The 20,875-nt window shown below is 39.1% G+C and overlaps 1 protein-coding gene across 2 annotated transcripts; it reads left to right on the top strand.

The window, feature by feature from the left end:
* Nucleotides 1-346: 346 nt before the first annotated feature.
* On the top strand, nucleotides 347-20,856 carry adamtsl5 (ADAMTS like 5). 2 transcript variants are annotated; one of them, XM_026937746.3, is made up of 14 exons: nucleotides 347-504; nucleotides 733-1,298; nucleotides 5,657-5,729; nucleotides 8,397-8,542; nucleotides 8,706-8,766; nucleotides 10,407-10,512; nucleotides 10,617-10,744; nucleotides 14,172-14,295; nucleotides 15,009-15,092; nucleotides 15,874-16,037; nucleotides 16,212-16,419; nucleotides 17,925-18,026; nucleotides 18,142-18,213; nucleotides 18,758-20,856. In XM_026937746.3, the coding sequence occupies exons 2-14, from the start codon at nucleotides 1,279-1,281 to the stop codon at nucleotides 19,084-19,086; spliced, it is 1,617 nt and encodes a 538-aa protein (XP_026793547.3). In that variant the 5' UTR covers nucleotides 347-504; nucleotides 733-1,278; the 3' UTR covers nucleotides 19,087-20,856. The 2 variants fall into 2 exon arrangements, with proteins under 2 accessions (XP_026793547.3, XP_026793548.3); XM_026937747.3 differs by lacking the exon at nucleotides 347-504 and adding an exon at nucleotides 505-635.
* The last annotated feature ends 19 nt before the right edge of the window (nucleotides 20,857-20,875 follow it).

Genomic DNA, 20,875 nt, shown 5'->3' with positions numbered 1-20,875 from the left:
TAACAAAATGATGATGATGATGATGATGATGATAATGATGATTATTATTATTATTTTGCTTTAAAGGCCATCATCTATGCTAATTAGCGCTTGCGTTTTGGATGTCAAGAGCACACACTGCTTCTCCTTCCTCTCCTATGATATGATGCACATATACACCAGTGAATTTTATATACAAACTCTCTCCCTCCAGAATGTTTAATTTTATCTGCAAGAAATCTGATTTGCTGTCAAAAACAGAATGCTAGCTGCGCCACGCCCTGATAAACGCTACTATGGCAACCAGTAGTAGGAATACCTACTGGTGACTTCATAGTGCAGCGACTGGCGACTTGCAGTGAGAAAATCGCTGTATGTGTGAACGTAGCTTCACCCGGGAACCGGTTTGGAGTGAAACCGGTGAAATCTGGCAACCCTGCGTGGAGCTGAGAGGCAGTGAGTGGAGGCGAGTCTCAGGTGAGGAGCAGAGGCGCTGTGCTGCAAACCGCCTGTCACACACTGCAGGTAAACTCGTACAGAATACGTGTTTCCAAAGACTTTAGACCAACTTTCACTGCTTTATTGTTTTATATTAACTTCTTTCTAACTGCTCAAAGCGTTACTCATTACTCATTACTCATTAAGACTGAATAGCAGTAAGTTAGAGCTTTATTCATGTTCTGATGCCTAATCAAATGTTGATGAATTTAATTGTGTTGATGTTGTTGTTGTTGTTGTTGTGTCATTTCCAAGGTGATATCCACACAGCAGTCCCAATGAGCAGCTTTAAGAGAATAAACTTCTTCAAAGCACCACCAGATCCATGTTTAAAGCAGATCTGCTGATGGTGGTGATGGCAAGTGATCTGCTCTTGCTTCATTTAAAGTCCATGTGTCATTGGATTTCCACAAATCAGCTCCTGGCTGTCAGTTGATACTGAGTTGGAGTTGTACTGGATGATAAAAGAGCACCTGGCACCCCTAAAAAAACAAGGATGATTTCCTTCTAACCACTTCATGCTTCCAGAAGAGCCCCCTGTCCTGGATTTTACATTCACTTTCCTGTACACCGCAGATGTGAGAAGACAAATGGTGGACTTTTGCTCTGGTTCATAACTAAACAGAACCAAAAGAAAAGGGTTTCATCTCTTATAGATCTGTTATGGATGTCATGAAGCGCACTTTCTGGTTGAGAATAAACACCACCGGGATTTCACAATTCCCAGACTGTTTTAAATGATTCCTAATCCAGATGTGTAGAAGATTAGTGACATTGTGATTGACTTGACAAGGAGCTAGGATGCCAAAACAGCACTACAGGTAAGTGTATTAAAAAAGCTTTTTGGTATTTGATGGTACTTTGATCAAACTGCTTTGAGTGCATGAGTGAACAGAGGTGGAGCATCGAGCATCAATCCAGATGTCAGGTTAATCTCGGTCAGGCCAGTACATGTGCCTTCTGTTGTACCTTAAATTTATGAATTGAGTTTACTCTTCCAGTTAAGGTCATAGAAGGTGTGCATGGATTTTTTTTTCTTCTTGTTCCATGTTTAATTTTCCCTCCTCACTACAATAGTATTGTGCTCTCAAATTGCACAGAATGAATATTTTTTGGACAAAGAAAAGATCAAACCTCTGTGAAATAGACTGCATCCAAAGTACACTCAATTATTGTTCTATAGGGTGGGGACAGTGTTACAGATTTTTTTTTTTTTTTTCAGTGAGAGACAACTTTATCTGTAAAATAAATTCCACCAACCTTCTCAATACAGATATATTTTCTGAACATAATCCAAGTATTCAAATATTAAACTCAGTATATAAATGTGTCCACTTTTATTCTAGCTATTTACTGGAACTAGGCAGCTTTTTGTTCCTGATCTTTCCTCTGTCAGAACACGTTAGGTCCAACTTGACATTATTTATACGCCTACTTGTTTTCGAGTTACACTGAGACTTTCAAGGTTGGGATTAAATCCGTTCCTTTTAAGTATCCAGTCAAATCAGCTAATAACTGTAAGAACTCAAAAAGAAGTATAAGAGCTTTAATAATGGTGGGTTGTGATTTCAACCACTGGAACAAAATCACAATCCCCCTTTCTATACTTCACAGACTCCTGGTGGTCCCTGGACCCCACTTCAAGGACCAGTGTTGTTGATGCATTATATAGTTGATTTATTGTTTTAAAAGAGGCTTGATCATTTCTAGGATGCTGATGTTTAATCCTAAAATGCTGGAACAAGTTACTTCTAGAATGAACATTTATGTGGTGGTAAGTTTAATGGTTACAGATGTAGGTTTAATAATACACACAGTATTAGACTGATCAGAGATTTCACTATAGTGTTCTCCGGGTTCGACTGAGAGCAGAGGTCACGTATTCACCTGCTCTCGGCACATTTGAACAATGCATTCTCTCTTATGTTAACGGCTGCGGTTTATGACCTCGTCATAGCCTTTTAGTGTCAGGCCTCTTGACCCCAGCAAGCCTTTGACCTCAATTCGGTTCAAATATGCAGGATGTCTCTCTGCGTGCTGCTGTGTCGTGCCTTTCGTCTTAGACTGAACATGCTGTGACCTTCTTTGGGTGCCTAATGCACCTCCACCAATTAACTGTGAGGGGAAAAAAATGAATGGAAATCCTCAGTACAGATTTATTTTATGAACATAATCCCAAGATTTAAATAATCCGCTTATTATTTAAACAATAACATTTTGGCAATATATTCCTAAACTTTCCACTCACAGAAAGCAATTATATTAAAATGATCATTAAATATTAGATTTAAGTTATTGAGGTATGGATAAAGCCCATTCAATTCAAGTGTCCTTTCAAATAAACTAATAACTAGAAGTAATAAATATAATAACTCTGATTAAGTTGGATTGCAATTTCCACCATCTAACAAAATAAAAAAAAAATCAACGTCCCCTGGCTATGCGACACAGACCCCTGGGCGTCCCCAGCCCCCACGTTAAGAACCACGGAGTAAGAGAAACAATTTGAGAAATCATGGATTTTCCCCACACACATTTCGAAACTGTGGCTAAACAGCGGCTCCTCAGATTGGTGTCTGATCACTGGAGTGTGTGAGGGAGATATGGATCGTGGGTGGCTACCGTTCTGGTACACGGCCAAAATGAACCTGTCTGGAACAGAACTGTTCGAATCCATAAAAAGATAAGCAGAAGATGTGAACATAGAGACATTTCTATAAAAAAAATAAGCTTTGATCTGTCTCCCGAGACACCAACTTTTTCTGAAGTCAGTATGAGCATAACATTGCCAGGAAGAAGGACAGGAGTTTCCCACACTGTAAAGAGGTGAACTCAGTGAGTCAGGCTGGCTTGCTCAGGCAATCAGTAGGAAAACTTTTCCACAAGTGCACATAAACATTCCATGATTAAAGCATCACACAGAATCAGGACACGCTTTCAGAAGGATTCATGTTCTGGAAGAAGTTGATCAATTTTTAAAGACGTGTGTATATACACCCAATTTGCATACATTGTAGCCATAAAACCACACTGATTGGATTTTATAGGTGCTGTTTAATGTGTATTGAAATGGTATAGTGGAAGGAAACTGTGCAGATGCTCCGAGAATCAGCCTTCTCTTTGAAAATAGAAATTAATGATGTTTTAGGGTATAAGTGGGAACTCCTGACCTTGGCTCCTTCACTCATGGGACATCATTGCCACGGCAGGTCAGACAGAATGATTTGCTGTTATTAATGGTGTGTCTGTGCCCCAGGGTCAAAGGGCGATTGTTAGTAAGGCTGAAGAGTCTCATCTCATCTCGAATTGTTTTCGCCTTCTAGTAGTTGCAATGTTGAATACCACACAGTGAGAGGACACAAATATGTGCCATTCAGAATTGCTTTCATCTGTTTGTATTGTAACGGATAATTAGAAACCTTAAAACTACCAAATTCATGATGAAATCACACACTTTGATAATTATTGTGCTTCTAACTAATACACTTTTCATGATGAGCAAGAATCACTGAATTGTAGCCATGATGAACACACTACAAACCATACACTCACCGTCCACTTTAATAGGAACACCTGTATACAGGCTCTTTTATGCAGTTATCCAAACAGCCAATCACGTGGCAGCAGCACAATGCATGCAATCATGCAGATACAGGTCAAGAGCTTCAGATAAGGTCCACATCAAACATGAGAATGGGGAAGAAGCGTGATTTCTGTGATTTTAACTGTGGCATGGTTGTTGGTGCCAAATGGGCTGGTTTGAGTATTTCAGAAAATGCTGATTTCCTGGGATTTTCACACACAACAGTGTCTAGAGTTTACACAGAATGGTGCGAAAAACAAAAAACATCCTGTGTGTGGAGGGTCTGCAGGCTGAAAAACCTGGTTGATGAGAGAGATCAGAGGAGAATGACCAGCCTGGCTTGAGCTGTCAAGAATCTATAGTAGCTAAAATAATCACTCTTTACAACCGTGATGAAAAGCATCTCGGCATGCACAACACATCAAACCTTGAGATGGATGGGCTACAACAGCAGAAGCCCACATTGTGTTCCACTCCTGTCAGCCAAGAACAAGAATCTGAGGCTATCATGTGCACAGACCCACTGAAACTGGACAGTTGAAGATTAGAAAAAGACCAGGTGATTTTTTTTTTTCTAATCTTCAACAGTCCAGTTTTGATGAACCTGTGCCCATGATTCTCATATAGTAACGCCTGAGGTTTACACACCTACTAATTATCATGTTTGTAACCAAAACAATGTGTGTTTTACATGCCAAGGATTATATGAGAGAAGTTTTACATCAAAGTATTGCGTAAAATTATTTTTTAAATGATGTAACAATCTACTTTGGTCTTTAAAAGCTCAAAACCTTGTGGCTCAATATCATAAAATCGCAGAATTGTCAGGTTAAATCTTATCATTCCAAGCTGAGCTGTCATGGCAAGCAGAAATTGCTATATTGTAACTACCTTGAAATCTACTGTTTAATTTTCCAGTCTGTGTGTATATATTGATTTTCTTTATTTACACTCACATCTACAACCTTTAGCACACACCTTTATCCAATGCGACTTAGAGAAGTGTTTTGTAGTCTCCATCAAAAACATATCATGCAAGTACAGGTAGGACAGGATCATCATCATTAAGCTAAGACCATTATATTAAGGAATTAGTACAATAAGAAGTAAGAACAACAACAAAACTGCAACAGAAGTGTATCTTATGTGTATAGTCCTGATATACTGTATCTATTCCTCTTTTTCTTAGAAACACATGAAGAAATGGCCTCATTCTCAAAGATTGGAGAATTAAAACAAGGAATGAAAAAAGAGGCATATTTAAAATGGCTGGTTTAATAATAATAATAACAATAATAATAATAATAATAATAATAGAACACAGTATTCAGCTTCTCTGAAGTTATTCCTGGTGTTTTTTTTGGGCACCAGCTAATATAGAGCTTTATAAATAAATATACTAAAGGAGGTCTCTTCATTCACTGGGAGATCATCCCTTTCTCTATATAAAACTCAGTCATGTAATGATGCGTACTTATGATTACTTTGATTACAGTATTAAGAGGTTTCAATCCAGCATGCCTGGTTATTAATTCTCCATAATCAAGGCCTGAATGGTTGTAATAGGCTTACACTGTTTGTTTGGTCTGTCTCTAGGAAACTGTCTCTGTTCCAGGCGCTCACCCTTGTTACGCTGTTGACGTCCCCGGATTGCCTGTCATCCCAGCAAGTAAGCCAATACCGGTTCCTCTTCTCCATCATACGCTTCCTTCGTTTAGAACGCCAGTCATGTCATGGCGCAGTGTGACACTGAAGAACAGCTCGACTCCATGCCAGCAGAGTTTAAACCCCAAACTGCACCATTACTCTAAATTACACTTCATCTTTGATCTCGTCTCATTTACAATAAATGGGTCCAGCATGAAATTCTGGTTCCATCAGAAATCTTCAGCCAGGCAGTTTTTATCATGACGTTTGAAAGTTAAGCCGACGGGATTGTGAGAGTAGTGCTAAGTGCGGTAATAGTATATTCTGACTGGCAAGTTTCCCTGTCAGAACTGTAGCGTAATACTTTATCAATGCATCACTGCTGTCGTTCATCACTGATTGTATGGCTGTCAGAGACAGGGTTCTGTTGCGGAGAAAAAAATTCTGTCTTCATTTGCTTGATTGTCAGCAGGAACTTGCAGGAAGTGTTTAAAAGATAGACTCTTCCTAACTGTACATTCCCTTTTCTTGCGGTTTAAGTGGCAGGTGTGGGACAGGCTGTCTGTAGAGGGTTGAATTTATTGCTCTTTCATTGTTGTTCTCTGGCCCCCACACACAGTTTCTCCTCTCAGGCCTGTCCACGCTTTAAGTACCAGACATGTTTGACTCATTCGAAATAAACACCAGTTAGGGTTTTACTGTATAATCAATAATATAAAACAAAACTAAACCTGGAATTGCATCACTGCATGTATTATTCATTTTAGGGATCACAATGTATTTTGCCCAATTGTTATAAAACAATTATAGATCTAGATATAATAAAGTTTCTTGAAGATGGCGTCCCAAAAAATTAAAAAATCGAGCCCTAAAGTGAGTCAGTGTTTTCCTTAACAGGCCTCGGTCACATTCAGATACCCAGCTACATTGTCCCATGGGGAAAACTCCCATTCTGAAGGTCAAAGGTCGATTTCATTAATCCAGCTTGCCCACTGGCCCCATGGCGGTTTGTTATCAACACTAATTTGAGTCTTTGGCACTTTAATGAGGCCATTCGCAGGTCACTCTACAATAGGAAGTCATTGACTGCAGTTATAAATCTCAGTGCTGAGCATGTTAGTGCAGTTTCGTGTCATTTCCCACTTTCCCAGAGAAGGCTATGTGCTTAAATCACTCGTTATCAGTGTATTATTCTTCGCTGATAAATATCTAGTTTCAAAGAAGTCATCCTTTAAGGAAATTTTTTTTTATTTGAGGTGAAACTCCACCCAGCGTTGGCATGCCATTTAGTAATGATGTGATATGAAGTTAGTGATAGATATTATGGATGTGCATGTGAAGTGTTAATGGAAAATGGAGGAGCATGTGTGAAAATCAGAGCCAGTGAAACACACTTTTTATGAAGGTGCACAAGTTTTAGATACATTGTTAGTGCTGCTTTTTAATGTTACGTTCCACACAACGTTCTTCATATTAGATTGATTTTATTTAGCTAGCTGTTTTATTTTTAGTGAGAAACCAACTGCTGTGTGTGAGGTTGTTTTAATTGACAGACATAGCAGGGTGTGCACTCCTGACTTCCACACTCTTCTCACGTTAACACACACACAAATATGCGCATGTGATGGAATCAGGGTGGCCCCAGGGACCTGATGAAAGCCGCTGTCTCGTCTCGCTCCCTCGCTGCCTGTTTGTCTCGGATCAAAGCCAGAGACGGATCTGAGAATGGCACTGTAATGTTATCCAACAGGACGATTAATTCACCTCTCCAGAGAGATGCTATAGCAATACTACATAACTAATAAAGGATGACACAATAGCTCACTGACAAGCCACAGTGTGGCTTGCTCTGTCTAGTGCTAAGGAAATATAAATGTCAGAGTCAGTCGAGCCATGCCAGTGAACAGGAAATGATTAATTCTGCCTGATATCAGATCTCTTGGGTGCCTATGTGCCATAACTTTGTTGTTTTGTACAGTTCTACTACAGTTTAACTGGTATATTAGCCTACATTTCAGGTTTTTTTTGGTACACTAAAAGACAATTTATAAAAATTGAAAGCACTAATGATTTAGAAGGAAAAATTCTTGCTTGGTCTAAATATTACTAGGAAGACTTTTACCAGTTTGTTAGCATTAATTGAGATTCATCAGATTCAAGAGCAATATGGTGTCCCACAAGGTTCTGCTTTAGGCTGTGTATTGTTCTGTCTTTACATCCAGCCCCTTGGACATCAGAAAAGTCAGTGAATTGTGTTGCTGGTTTGTTGTAGGTATGTTTATGGGTAGTATGCATGTATTTTGTATGCTCACCTAATATGTACCAAGCTGGGGTTTGCCATAAATGGCCCTCAGATTTGTAGCACTTGAATTTACAGCTCGACAGTTAGGATCTCCTCCAACTTCAGCATTACCCCGGTTTATTTAAGCTGCACTTGTGGCCTATTAAGTTCCACATTGAATACAGCATCCTGTGTATGACATTTAAAGACCTAAATGGTTTATCTGTGGTGTATCTTGCTAATCTCTTGAAGTCATAGAGCCCTTCTCAAGCACTTTCAAGCTCAAGCTCAGCTGAGGTGGGTCTATGCTTAATTGTGATGATCAGTTGCAAAAATTACCCTTAAACTGTGTAATAATTGCTGTTTCATCTAACACTTACACCAAGCACTGGTGTCTCTGTTTGACAGACTCAGGGCAGACGTGTTGGCCGTTCATCTCGAGTGCCTCGGCAGCTGTTTTATAAGAACGAATGGGCTTCGTGGGGAGTTTGGTCTGAGTGCTCTCGCTCCTGTGGTGGAGGAGCGTCCATCCGCCGACGGACCTGCATCTACAGGTACAGCACTGGTTTCACAAGGTTTTGTCTAAAAATTGATAAAACAATCACTGATATGTCCAAGTAGCAGTAGTTTAATTTGATTACAAAACATAATAAGCAATATTAGGATATGTTGCATTGATATTAAATCAGACTTTTATGGTGTTTTTTTCTTGTTCAGGAATCCACGTGGAGGACAATGTTTGGGAGATCCCAGGCAGTATAAGATCTGCAACACTAAGGTAGAGGAAATGTTCAGCTAATGAAACTTGAATAATTGGTGCATTATCTCATTGTGGAATTATCATGTAGGCTATTAGCTCTTAATCAGCAAAGCACATGTGTGGTGTCCTGGGACAAAGTCTTCATATTTGGACATTTTCTAGTTTATAGTGGCAAGCGAGAAAATTGCATTTAAAGACTCCATTCCCATTCCACTGAAAGACAGCTGGCTGTCAAAAGGCAGTTGTTATTTATTGATTTAAATACTGCTATTTATTGGTTAAATATTACATATAACCATGAAAACTCTGTCTTTATCCTTGCCTTTATTCACAACCTGCAGCCAATTTTGCAGCCGTGTTTGTTAAACTAGCTCTGCTTAACATGATCTTTGCGGAAAACCTAATCAAGTTTAGAAAATTAATACAAATATTTCTACATCGTTTCGGAAAAATATATTTACATTTTCTTAAAATAGAGATGTCAAAGCATGTCATAGGCAGGAGAATACAAGCTTAAGATTTTTCATCATTTTTGGCTGTTTAACAGAATTCAGCCACAGCGACATCTGATGGGTTTTCCCAGACCACAACACAAATAGTGTGTGAACCTTGTAAAGCAAATGTTTAACCAGTAGGCCATAGATTTCATTTTAAAGGTGCTTTAAAAGCAGCAATTTAACACACCTGAGCTAACTTTCACACACAGCTATTACAATTTGCAAGATTATCATAGTCATTGGCTACTTCTATATGCAAATCAGTATTCCGATATTAATTGGAATTTGGCAGTATTCTAATTAGTATTGAGTCATGTAAACGCGGCAATCTGATTGCCTGATTCAAATTAAGACAATATTCTGATTCCCCAAATTCTGATTCCCACCCCTGGAATATGCCTGTTTTAATTGGAAATTTGTTGCATGTAAACACCTTATTCAGAAAATCCACTGAAAGGAGATATATGTGCATGCTCAGTCCGCAAGGAATTGTGGGTGCTAACAGATGCTTAGCTGTAAGATAGGTATTTAGGAATGGCAACTCAGGCATACTTACAACAACCATGTATACAGGAATATCCAGTTGCCTGTATGCATATAAACATCATATTTGGAATATGGCTGCAACTCGAATATAGACCTTAAACGGAATTTAACGTGCATGTAAACGTGGACAGTGATTAAAATAATCATCTATAATTAAATCATCTATATTAAAATTCATCTATAATAATTGAAATCCAGAATCTTAACTTGGGTGGACATAAGCATTAAGCTATACCTCAGTTGTGGATGATTTAGATGAGTGGAGAAGGAAGAGTTATACAGGAAAAGTTATACTCTATATTTTGTATAGATTGTGGTTTCACTTAAAATTACGATTGTTTATAGAAATAGACTTGGAGATTATAAAGTTCTAAAGTTGTCCTTTATGTCCTTTATATCTCTCACAAACGAGAGACTGTGTGTGTACTTTATTACGAAGTCTATCTGCAGGGAGGCTCGGTATGAAGGATGCAGAGACTGATGATAAAGCATGGTAGTTTCTGAGCAAGTACAGACAGGCAGGCTGTGCATTTGTGCGTGTGTGTGTGCGTGTGTGCGCGTGTGTGTGTGTGTGTTGCCCCTAACTTTCACACACCTCTGTTTCTACTCAATCAGGGGTGTCCTCCTGGAGCTCTAGACTTCAGAGACCTGCAGTGCAAAGCTTTTGATGACAAGCCTCTGGTTGCTGGGAGCACTTACCAGTGGACTACTTTTCATGGAGGTTAGTGAGGCATGCGTGAAAATGTGTGTGATGTGGACATTTTCCCCTCAAGCTGGACTTAAGGTGACATCATCAGTGTACTTTGGTTTGTTCTCGTGTCCCAGGCTCTGACCCCTGTGAGCTCAGCTGTTTGGCCCTGGGTCACAATTTCTACTACAACTTTGGGCGAGTCCTGGATGGCACACCCTGCCCAACCGAGCCTGGGGCCGTATGTGTGAACGGGAAATGCCTGGTGAGAGAAAACCTGCATTATAATACATCTCTCTTGTTTCCTTCTTCTCTTTTCTATCCTTCTTCATCCTTTACTCTCACTGATAATGCAGAATTTTTTTATTGCAACCTGTTTTATGAGTGTGTTAGTGATGACAAACCCAGTCCAGAGATTAGCTAAAGGTTTAGCAGCTGTACACATGAAGGAAAAATGATTTTAATTCAGTTTTAGTGATGTTACACCTTTAGTATTAATTTTAAGTGGTTCAGTTTCCGCCACTACCCCACACCTACCCCTGAACTGGCCCATGTGGAGAACCATTTTAACAACCAGAACCCCATCACTCTTGCTACTCTCTCTCTCTTCCACATTTTCTAATTTAATGCAAATTCAATTTAAAATTTATGTTCATGAGGCCAAAGCTACAAGTCACAGTATGGCTCCTCAAGCAGACACCAAGTTTACTTTTTGCTTTTTTTTTTTTTTTAAAAAAAGTTTTTTCTGTAACATACTTCCACACCTATACATAAATATAGCTGTGTGTTGTAGACATAAGGACATAAGCCTAAACAATTCAGATTGTAATCATGCACAGGCTGTCAAAATGTCTCCTGCGTTGCATTCAGTATGTATATGATGATACCTTTAAATGATATCTTTAAATGCGGTTCTCTCCATTTTCACTTTTGGGGTAATCATTTTAAAATGCTATAACTTGTGTTTGAGATACACACAAAAGAGAAACATACAGTATTTCAGTTAAGGAAAGCCTGTAGTTTTCAGAATTATATAAAGTAGAAAATATCAAACTTTTGTGATATGAAGGGTTTTCCCAGGCAGCCACACATTTATGGAAACAGATGCACAAAAGCCAGTCCTATGCTTCTGAATCCACCTAATGACAGATGGGTGTGCAGGTGGAAGTGTAAGTAAGAGATTAAGGGAATTTGATAGTGACTAAAATCCCATTTTTGTTACATATTTACAAACTGGACTTTTTTTTTAATCTTGTTAAAATGATCTGGGATAAGTTTCCCAAAAGCATCATGATCTTAAGATGATCTAAATTGGTAGAGTGTGTTCAATATGATACTCATATTACTGTTTAACAATAATTAGAGAAATTGAGCTGAGGACATTAATGAAAAAAATTTAGTATTTAACTTTTAGGCAAAACTGTTATGTGTCATTTTTACTTTCCCAACCCCTAAACTAGAGAACTTCTGGAGAAGCTGATCACTCTTAATGCTGTTTTGTGCATTTTTTTTCTGTCTTATCCTTGTGTTAAAAGAATCTGAGCATAATATCATTGTTTTTAGATGACATTTAATGCTAATTAGGAAAGGTGAGCTGATCACATGAAGAAAAAAAATGATATACTTCTAATTTTAGTTTTTTTTATTTATAGTTCCCCTCTACTAACCCTTAAAGTGTGCCATGTGGAGAACATTTCTTCTCACCAGAACCCCATCACTCTTAATGCTCTGTCTCTTACATATTTTCTCACTTACACCACAATTCAAGTGTTTAAAGTTTTAAATTCCTTTTGTGTGAAAGAGGCCAAGGCTTTAAGTCACAGCATGGCTTTTCCAACAGACCTTAAATTCAGTTTTTGCTTTTTAAAGAATACACTCGTTCTTGACATGGCATATTTTACATACATGTGAAGGTGAATTTATGGGCTGTGAGATGAGAAGTGTGTGTGTGTTTTGAGGGTCTCAGGCAGTTGGAGGACTGACTAAAGGAGAAGCAGGTGGTCTAATGGTCTTGGATAGATTGAGTCCAGATTAGAGTGTGAAAAAAGCTGAGTGCACCTTGAAATATACTTAAGGTACACAGTATGTTTCTAATCACTGGCCCCAGATGACAGTGTGAAGGGATATTTAAATCCACTGACTGATGTCTTGGTGGTTGGAACGTGTGTGTGGTGTAAGAATGAGATGAGAAAAGGAATGAAAGAGCAGTTTTCTGACTATACTGTTCTCTCTCACTTTATACACAAGTGCGTGACAAGGTTAGTGTGAAACAGAAAGCGAGGTTTAATTATAGGCCACTGGAGTTGCTAGGGAGAGACTGTTGTAAATACCTCCCTATGGATTTGATAATCCCCCTCTTCTAATTTTCCTAAACCCCTCCTCCTGACTTGCCCTCGCTGATCCTGTGCTCCTGTGTGAACCTTTCTGACGGTGTTTTTCCCAGCCTCGTTTGATTCAGATAGGGACCGAGGTCATGCTGCAGGCCATCTGTTGTGGCATGACCATGAAAAAACCTGCAGGCTTGGACTTGAAGAGCTCCATGTTGATCCTGTTGGTTTTGATCACTTCTTACCAATTGATTTTATTGTTTTAGGTCTTTGCATCATCTTAACATTTAGTAAAATGAATAATATGTATAGAAACATATTTATGGAGATGCCATACGTCCTTAATACGCTTGACATTTTCTCATTTAGTGCAGGATTCAGGTGTTTAGTATTTTAAATCCATCTCACATTGCATTTTGGCTTCTCTAGCAGACCCTGCTTTAAAAAAGTGTACAGCATATTTTACTTATCTGTGATGACAGATTTAATAGCTGTGAGGTGAGAAGTGTTAAAACATGTTTACAGTCAGTTTCAACTTTTTATCTCACTTTATTTCAACAAAACCACCTGAATGTAATTTGTAACATAAATATGGTTTTTAAAAACAGTGTTCATAATCATCAGAGAAACCGGGGCAAGCACATGTAAGAAAATCATTTTTAGCATTGCTCCACTTTTAGTGCAAAAAAAAAAAAAAAGAACAAGGGTCAGTTTGACCTGAACATATTTTCTGAGTTAAGAACAAAGTGTATTTTGTCTCTTCTTAACCCCTGAGATGACTTTGGGCTCTTCTGTTGTAAAGGCCTGTTCATTTTCAGTAAGCTCTTTATCCTGGTCATGGAGCCGATCCCAGGAACTCTGGGCATGAGGCAGGAAAACACCCACCTCATGGGGCAATTTAGTAGTCCATCTCCCAGCATGCTTTTGGGAGTAACCCAGAACAAAACCCATGCAGACACGGGGAGAGCATGCACAGAAATTCCACACAGACAGTAACCTGAGCAAACTGGTGACCCTGGAGCTGGGAGGTAGCAACGCTACCTCATGCACCACTGTGCCACCCTAAAGACCTGTTAGAGATGGCAAATGTTAACACATACAGCTATTATATAAAGAATCTGTGCTTGGAAAACAACGTCTGATGGACAATGTCATGTGCTTGTTCTTTTTTAGACCTGGAAAATCAACAGAATTTTTATACAAATAAGAATACACTGGTGTCATATGAAATGCTCTATTATATAATCCTGTGGGGATTTTGGAGGCGTGTGCTGTGTTCTGCATCTAAAATGGTGTGTCCTGATAAGTGGGGAGGGGCGGCTGTTGGGTTTCTAATCATAGCGTTTTGTTTGTATGTGTGTGTAGAAACCAGGGTGTGACCTGATCTTTGGCTCCCAGCAGCAGGAAGATGCCTGTATGGTGTGTGGAGGCCAGAACACCACCTGCCTTCATCATCGCAGTGTGTACTGGAGTAACGGCCAGGAGATCGGTCAGTACTGTATGTACAGTATGTGGTTATGGTACTAGGAAAATATCTGATGGTAGATAAGATACATTTATTGCCTTATGGTGGCATTTTTTCAGAAAGGACCCAACTCTGAAACCAGCCGTTGTTCAGCCTCGCTTTAGACCGAGCATGATAGAGACCGCTTTAAACGTTCAAAGTTTGGGCAGTTTTCCAGGGAATTCTTATCATAAGTCGTCCCTGTAGGACAGTGACTGAGTGTTTATGGGACACACATACTGTATACACACACATACACACTCGCTGGTCACATACAAACCGCCACAAAGGGCAATGACACCTTTGACTTTGAGTAAAAAAAAAACATCTTCATGCTGGCAAAGTGAAAATGAGGACATACAGAAGGGAAATCGCGCAGATAATGCCATCTTTGTCCTCGACTTCCCTTTTTCTGCATCTGGATTTCTGAGAGTAGGATAACAGCTCAGAAACCGCCACTGTGGTGCTTTTGATGGTAAGGTCAAAAGCCAGTGGAGAGGAGAAAGTCGTAATTCTCTCGCTCCATTCCACAAAACAAGTGTACGGCACAGCTACAGGAAGACAGGGTCATGAAAACGCACACAGACACACACATAGATATTGTATATTGAGTGGGTGTTTTAATGATAAATGTGGTCTCGGCATGGCGCTCATATTCCAGCAGTGTTATAAGTTTTCCCCCTCTTATCTCTCAACAGGGCCGTTTGGATACAATGAGGTCACCATGATCCCAGCCGGAGCCACCCACATCAGAGTGACTGATAACAGCAAAAACTATTTAGGTTTGATCAAGGCCTTTTTTCCTGTTAGCGTTGAGATAAATGTGTTTTTCATTAAAATGTAGCTTACATAATTATATATCTTTTGATGTTTCTAGTATAATTCTATACCTTTTATATTACAAAAGAGCTTAAAAATAATTTAAAAAGAGCAAGAGGTAAGTAATTAAGGCAGTCCCTTTATATGTGATTTGTTTTGAAATTCTCAGAGCAGTATTTAAATATTTAAAGTATTACATTTTTATATAACTGGTTTGCTTTCAAACTAGTTTGCTAGTTTACCCGTTGCTTACTAGATTTGTTTTGCTCACTAGATTGCTTTCACTCATGTTTGTTTTTCGCTCGCTAATTTGCTTTTGCTTGCTAGGTTTGCTTTTGCTCTGGCTTGCTAGATGTACTTTTGCTTGCTAGTTTGCTTTCACATAGTTTGTTCTTGTTTGTTATTTTGGTTTCACTTGCTAGTTACCTTTATCTCATTCATTTGTTTCACTCACTAGTTTGCAGGAATGGTTTAAGCTTCTGCAGGAGTGGGTGGGAGTGGGATTAAAAAACAGTCCCATGCACACCTCTACCCACAAGACCAACATTAACTCAGAAACCAATCACAGATTTTGTGCTCACTGGGCCCCAAACAACACATTTATTTTAAATATTAGAATAGTCCATCCAGATATCATTAATAAATCCACAGTTGATTACAAAAAGAAATAAGTCAAAATGACAATAAGACAGTGTCTGTGTTTCTCTGTTTATGTGTAAAAATGGTGTATCTTGACTGAACCAGCCCTTCAGAATGGACGTTCCCAGTTTGTGATTAATGGGAACTGGAAGATCAGTGTTCCAGGGGAGTATAATGTGGCTGGGACCAAACTGCTGTACCGCCGCTCTGCTGATACGTGGGAAAGCTTTGAGGTGCCTGGGCCGACACAGGAGGACTTGCACATTATGGTGAGTGATTCCATTTATTGATACTATTAACAAATAAGACTACTACATAGTGGTCATATTTGGTGGACACGTTACACAGAAATGGAAGACAGTGAAATTCTATTGTAATGTTTTCCCCCTTCAATCCAAATCCAAACCAGGGCCTGCTGACTGTTTCCTGTTTTGTGCTTGCAGGTTCTGTCCACTGATAAGAATTCTGGGATAGAGTATGAGTACTGGCTGCCCACTGATCTCTACGCCCTGCATCATGGAAGGCAGAGTCCATACCGGCATCAGCACACATCAAACTTCCTGCCCTGGGAACTGCCAACTACCACCACCACTACCACCACCACCACCACCACCACAATGAGACCTCCTGCCGCCAAAGAGCCGTCATGGGGTGAAAACCAGTTACTATTATTAAACAGCCAAGTATATTTCATTTATAAAGCCCAGACTCTTCGCAAAGATAATTATAAAAATCAGAGTCAAGATCAATGGCAGACATGGAAAAGGGCAAATTTGCATTTTGTTTGAGATCAAACAGGAAGCTAGTGTAGCTGATGAATTTCAGAAGATGATTTTTAGCTTCTGAATCTTTAGTATGCTGTAGTTGATTTGCTTAAGTGCAGGGGTATGGCCACATGGTGGGCACATGGTGATAATTGCCCCCACTGAATTATGTCTCGCCATCTCAATCTGACCTCAAATCTCATCTCTGAACCTGTGCCCACTGTAGCCTCAGCTATCAGTCTGTTTTTGGCTGCTAGGAGTGGCACTTGATGTGGTCTCCTGCTGTTGGAACCCATCTGCCTCAAGGATCAGCATGTTGTGCTTTCTGAGATGCTTTTCTGCTCACCACGGTTGTAAAGAGTGTTTATTTGCGTTACTGTAGCCTTCTGTCAACTGTAACCAATCTGGTCATTCTCCTCTGACCTCTCTCATCAACAAGGTGTTTCCACCTGCAGATCTGACACTGTTTTTTGTTTTTTTTGCACCATTTTGTGTAAACTCTAGAAATCGTCAGTTTCTTAAATCCTCAAACCAGCCTCTCTGGCACCAACAGCCATGCCACAAAGTCACTTAGATCACATTTATTTCCCCATTCTGATGTTTGATGTGAATAATAACTGAGCTCTTAACCTGTATCTGTGTGATTTTATGCCACATGATTGGCTGATTGGATAATTACATGAATGAGCAGTAAATGCAAGTGTGTCCTATACAAAATATGGTGATTACACTCATTACACTCATCAAGCTACTTTGTCATGCCATGCCTTGAAACCTAGACATACCACTAGTTGCTCATTTCCACAGAACCCATAGTGGCATACATAAGCTGTACCATACTGCTGTGATGATTAATTTAGTGTGACTGGTGACTAGATGCTGCTTTACATGCAGTTCGTTTTGCACTTATGTTTACATGTGCATTAAGTGAGCATGAGGCCAACCAGTGCATTTTCTGTCATGTTAAATGATTGATGATCTCTGTACAGAATGATTCTAATACATAAAAGGTGCATTCCTTTCTAAAGGGGCACGGAAATGGTTTTCAGTGTCTTCCTGACGCATATATCTGTACATACATGCCTGTCGGCACAGTGGAATGCGTGCAAGCCGCTCCCTTCTCCTCAAGCATCAGATGCATTACGTGATGTAATGTGAAGCTGAGGTTGTCTGGTGTGTGTCTCAGGAAGATTTACGGAGTAATTTATTAATCTAATTTGCATTAGGCAATAAAAAAGAGGACATCTAAATGCCTATATCTGGTGTATACATACACAGTTTTGCAAAAAAGAAGTAGAAATTAGTCTGTTTTGTCATCTTGGTTATCTTGATTGATGGAGAATGTTTGCAGATTTATGACTTAAAGTAATTGGCCTATGTCGGGTCCTATAGGTGGACGAAAACCTCCCAGGAGACCTCCCTTTCAGCAGCAGCCACTGCCTCGTCTGGAACGAGATGAGAAGAGTAACTACCTGCCCCGGACCCACAGCACAGGTCAGCACACGTTAATCATCGTTGCTGAACACTGTGTCTACTTCAGTTCATTCTGACTCATCACATGGTCACAGATTTAGTTTGAATTCAAAACACAGCCCTGATTTTATTACAGGTTACTGCGGTAAATGCAGGAGGGTGAAGGGGCGTGGGGAACGGCAGAGGCAGTACTGCCAGAAGGATTATGGTGAGCTAAAGACAGTGTTGGAAGCACACTGAGAAGCAAAGTATTATGTTTTTAAATTGCAACATATAAAATTAATTTTATTTATTATTATATATTATATAATTATAACATTATACTTTCAAAATATTTCTGTAATTGCTGTAAAGCTGCTTTGTGACAACGACCATTGTTAAAAACGCTATATAAATAAAAGTGAACTGAAAAACAGTTACAAAAGTAATATTCTATAATAAAATAAGAGTGCTATGTAGATTTATTGGAATTTTTTATGTTATAATTGTAAAGCAGTCCATTTTTTCTGTATGATTTTTTTCACTTTAGAACCATATCCCCTTATACTGTTAAGTGCAAACTTAAGTGAGCATTTTTGTCTTCTTAATTATCTGTTAAAGGGATACGAACTTTTGCACTGAACCAAGAGAGTGGATATCAATGCTCATTAATGCAAACATAAATAGTAATCTTCTGTGAAATGAACAGCCTTTGGACAGCCTAGGTTTTGTTGTTTACCCATCTTTAATAAAATCTTTTTTTGCTTTGTCAGTCTTCAGAGCCAAGATCTTGGGGAAGGTCTATGTTGGCGAGGAGACACGGTACGACGTGCAAATTATCCACACGTACCGTAACCGCTTCCGTCTGGAACACCGGGAATACCTGTGGGCCCCCAACAGGTGTGATTGCCCTGCACTGGAGGAGGGTTATCAGTACGTGCTAATGGTCAGGCGTCACGTCAACCATGAACAGACACTCGATCGCATTCTGCTGGAGGAGGACAGCTACGCTCAGCTTTACCGCCCACGTGAGGACAGCCTACTGCGCCCCCTGGAGGATCTTTGCAGTAATAGGGGACCGAGAACTCACCAGAGAGGGTAGAGGACGTGGACTTGGACCCTGTTTAGCTGAGTTCATTGTGCACTTGTTATATTTAATCCTGCTTCGAAAAAACAGAAATGACAAGAAAAACTACCTGTTGCTGGCTTTAAAAAGTATCTGTGGATATTACAGGAACCCTTAGGAAGAAAAAAAGCCTATATGCTCCAGAGTTATACCAAAGCTACTCACTAAATGAAGCACTTTAGGTGGATGTTATAACCTACCTTTAAAAATGCATATACCAAAGAAGAACATATTGTTTGTATTATTATCAGAGTTAATGTTGCCTTACATATATATATATATATATATATATATATATATATATATATATATATATATATAATCCATACACTCACCTTTATTAGGAAGACCTGCGCTTTCATGCAGTTATTTAATCAGCCAATCATGTGGCAGCAGCACAATGCATAAAACGTGCAGATATAGGTCAAAAGCTTCAGTTAATGTTCACGTCAAACATCAGAATGAAGAAAAAGTGTGATCTCTGTGACATTGATTGTTGCATGGTTGTTGGTACCAGAAGGGCTGGATTGAGTATTTCATTAACTGCTGATCTCCTGGGATTTTCACACACAACAGTCTCTAGAGATTACACAGAATGGTGTGAAAAACAACAAACATTGAATGAGCGACAGATCTGTGGGTGGAAACATCTTGTTGATAAGAGAGGGCCAGATTGGTTCGAGCTGACAGGAAGTCTACAGTAATTCAAATAAACACTCTTTACAACCATGGTGAGCAGAAAAGCATTTCAGCATGCACAAAACATAGAACCTTGAGGAGGATGGGCTACAACAGCAGAAGACTACATTGGATTCCACTCCTGTCAGCCAAGAACAGGAATCTGAGGCTAGCGTGGACACAGACTCACCGAAACCGGACAGCTGAAGATTAGGGGGAAAAAAAATCACCTGGTCTTTTTTCCAAACTTCAACAGTCCAGTTATGGTGAATCTGTGCCCAGACTGTGAAATTATGTGAAAATTGATTTTATGCATTGTGCTGCTACATGATTGGCTGATGTACAGGTGTTAAGGTGACTGGTGTGTGTGTGTGTGTGTGTGTATGTATATATATATATATATATATATATATATATATATATATATATATATATATATATATATATATATATATATATATGTGTGTGTGTGTGTGTGTGTGTGTGTGTGTAATGGGGCATAAAATGTATGTATCTAATTTCTCTGCTGTTGTTTTTCTACAATTATTGTTTTTTTTAATTATATTTATAATAATATTGTATGTAGAAATTATACCTACATTTATGTATGTGTTTTGCTTTTGATATATATTTTCACTATCAGTGTATGTGTTGCCAGTGATGCAAAAAGTTTATTGAATACCTCAAGCAGAAGACTGACTTGATTGTTATCAGATTGCTTCACTGAGATGATCCGTTGAAGAGACTGAAACATTTCAGGAGGATCTCCGTAACGATCAGTAGACATGGATAATGATGCTTTCCTGAAACTGGACCTAAATCTCTTCCACTGTATAATCAAAGTCACTGATATATTTGATAATAGTTTTCTTAGATCATCATTTATATTATTTATCCAGAATGCAGTCCCACAAGCACATGTTCCACACACTCCACTAACTAAACCGACACTGTGTTTAATTATTATCAGAAAAACTAATGCCGAATGTGCATCCGTGTAAATGCAAAATGGGGGATGCAGCATAGTTCAATAAAAACTTGCCATGAGACAGCGGAGCACTGAAGAAACAGCATGTGTGTCTTTTTT

The sequence above is a fragment of the Pangasianodon hypophthalmus genome, chromosome 25 (assembly GCF_027358585.1).
Source record: "Pangasianodon hypophthalmus isolate fPanHyp1 chromosome 25, fPanHyp1.pri, whole genome shotgun sequence".
Lineage (NCBI taxonomy): Eukaryota > Metazoa > Chordata > Actinopteri > Siluriformes > Pangasiidae > Pangasianodon > Pangasianodon hypophthalmus.
This window is presented reverse-complemented; position numbering and strand designations above follow the sequence as displayed.

Coding starts and splice junctions, on each gene's coding strand:
- adamtsl5 (XM_026937746.3), top strand. CDS start 1,279: ATGCCAAAACAGCACTACAG. Junction 10,513..10,616: donor GTGGACTACTTTTCATGGAG/GTTAGTGAGGCA, acceptor CTCGTGTCCCAG/GCTCTGACCCCTGTGAGCTC. Junction 15,093..15,873: donor TAACAGCAAAAACTATTTAG/GTTTGATCAAGG, acceptor TGACTGAACCAG/CCCTTCAGAATGGACGTTCC.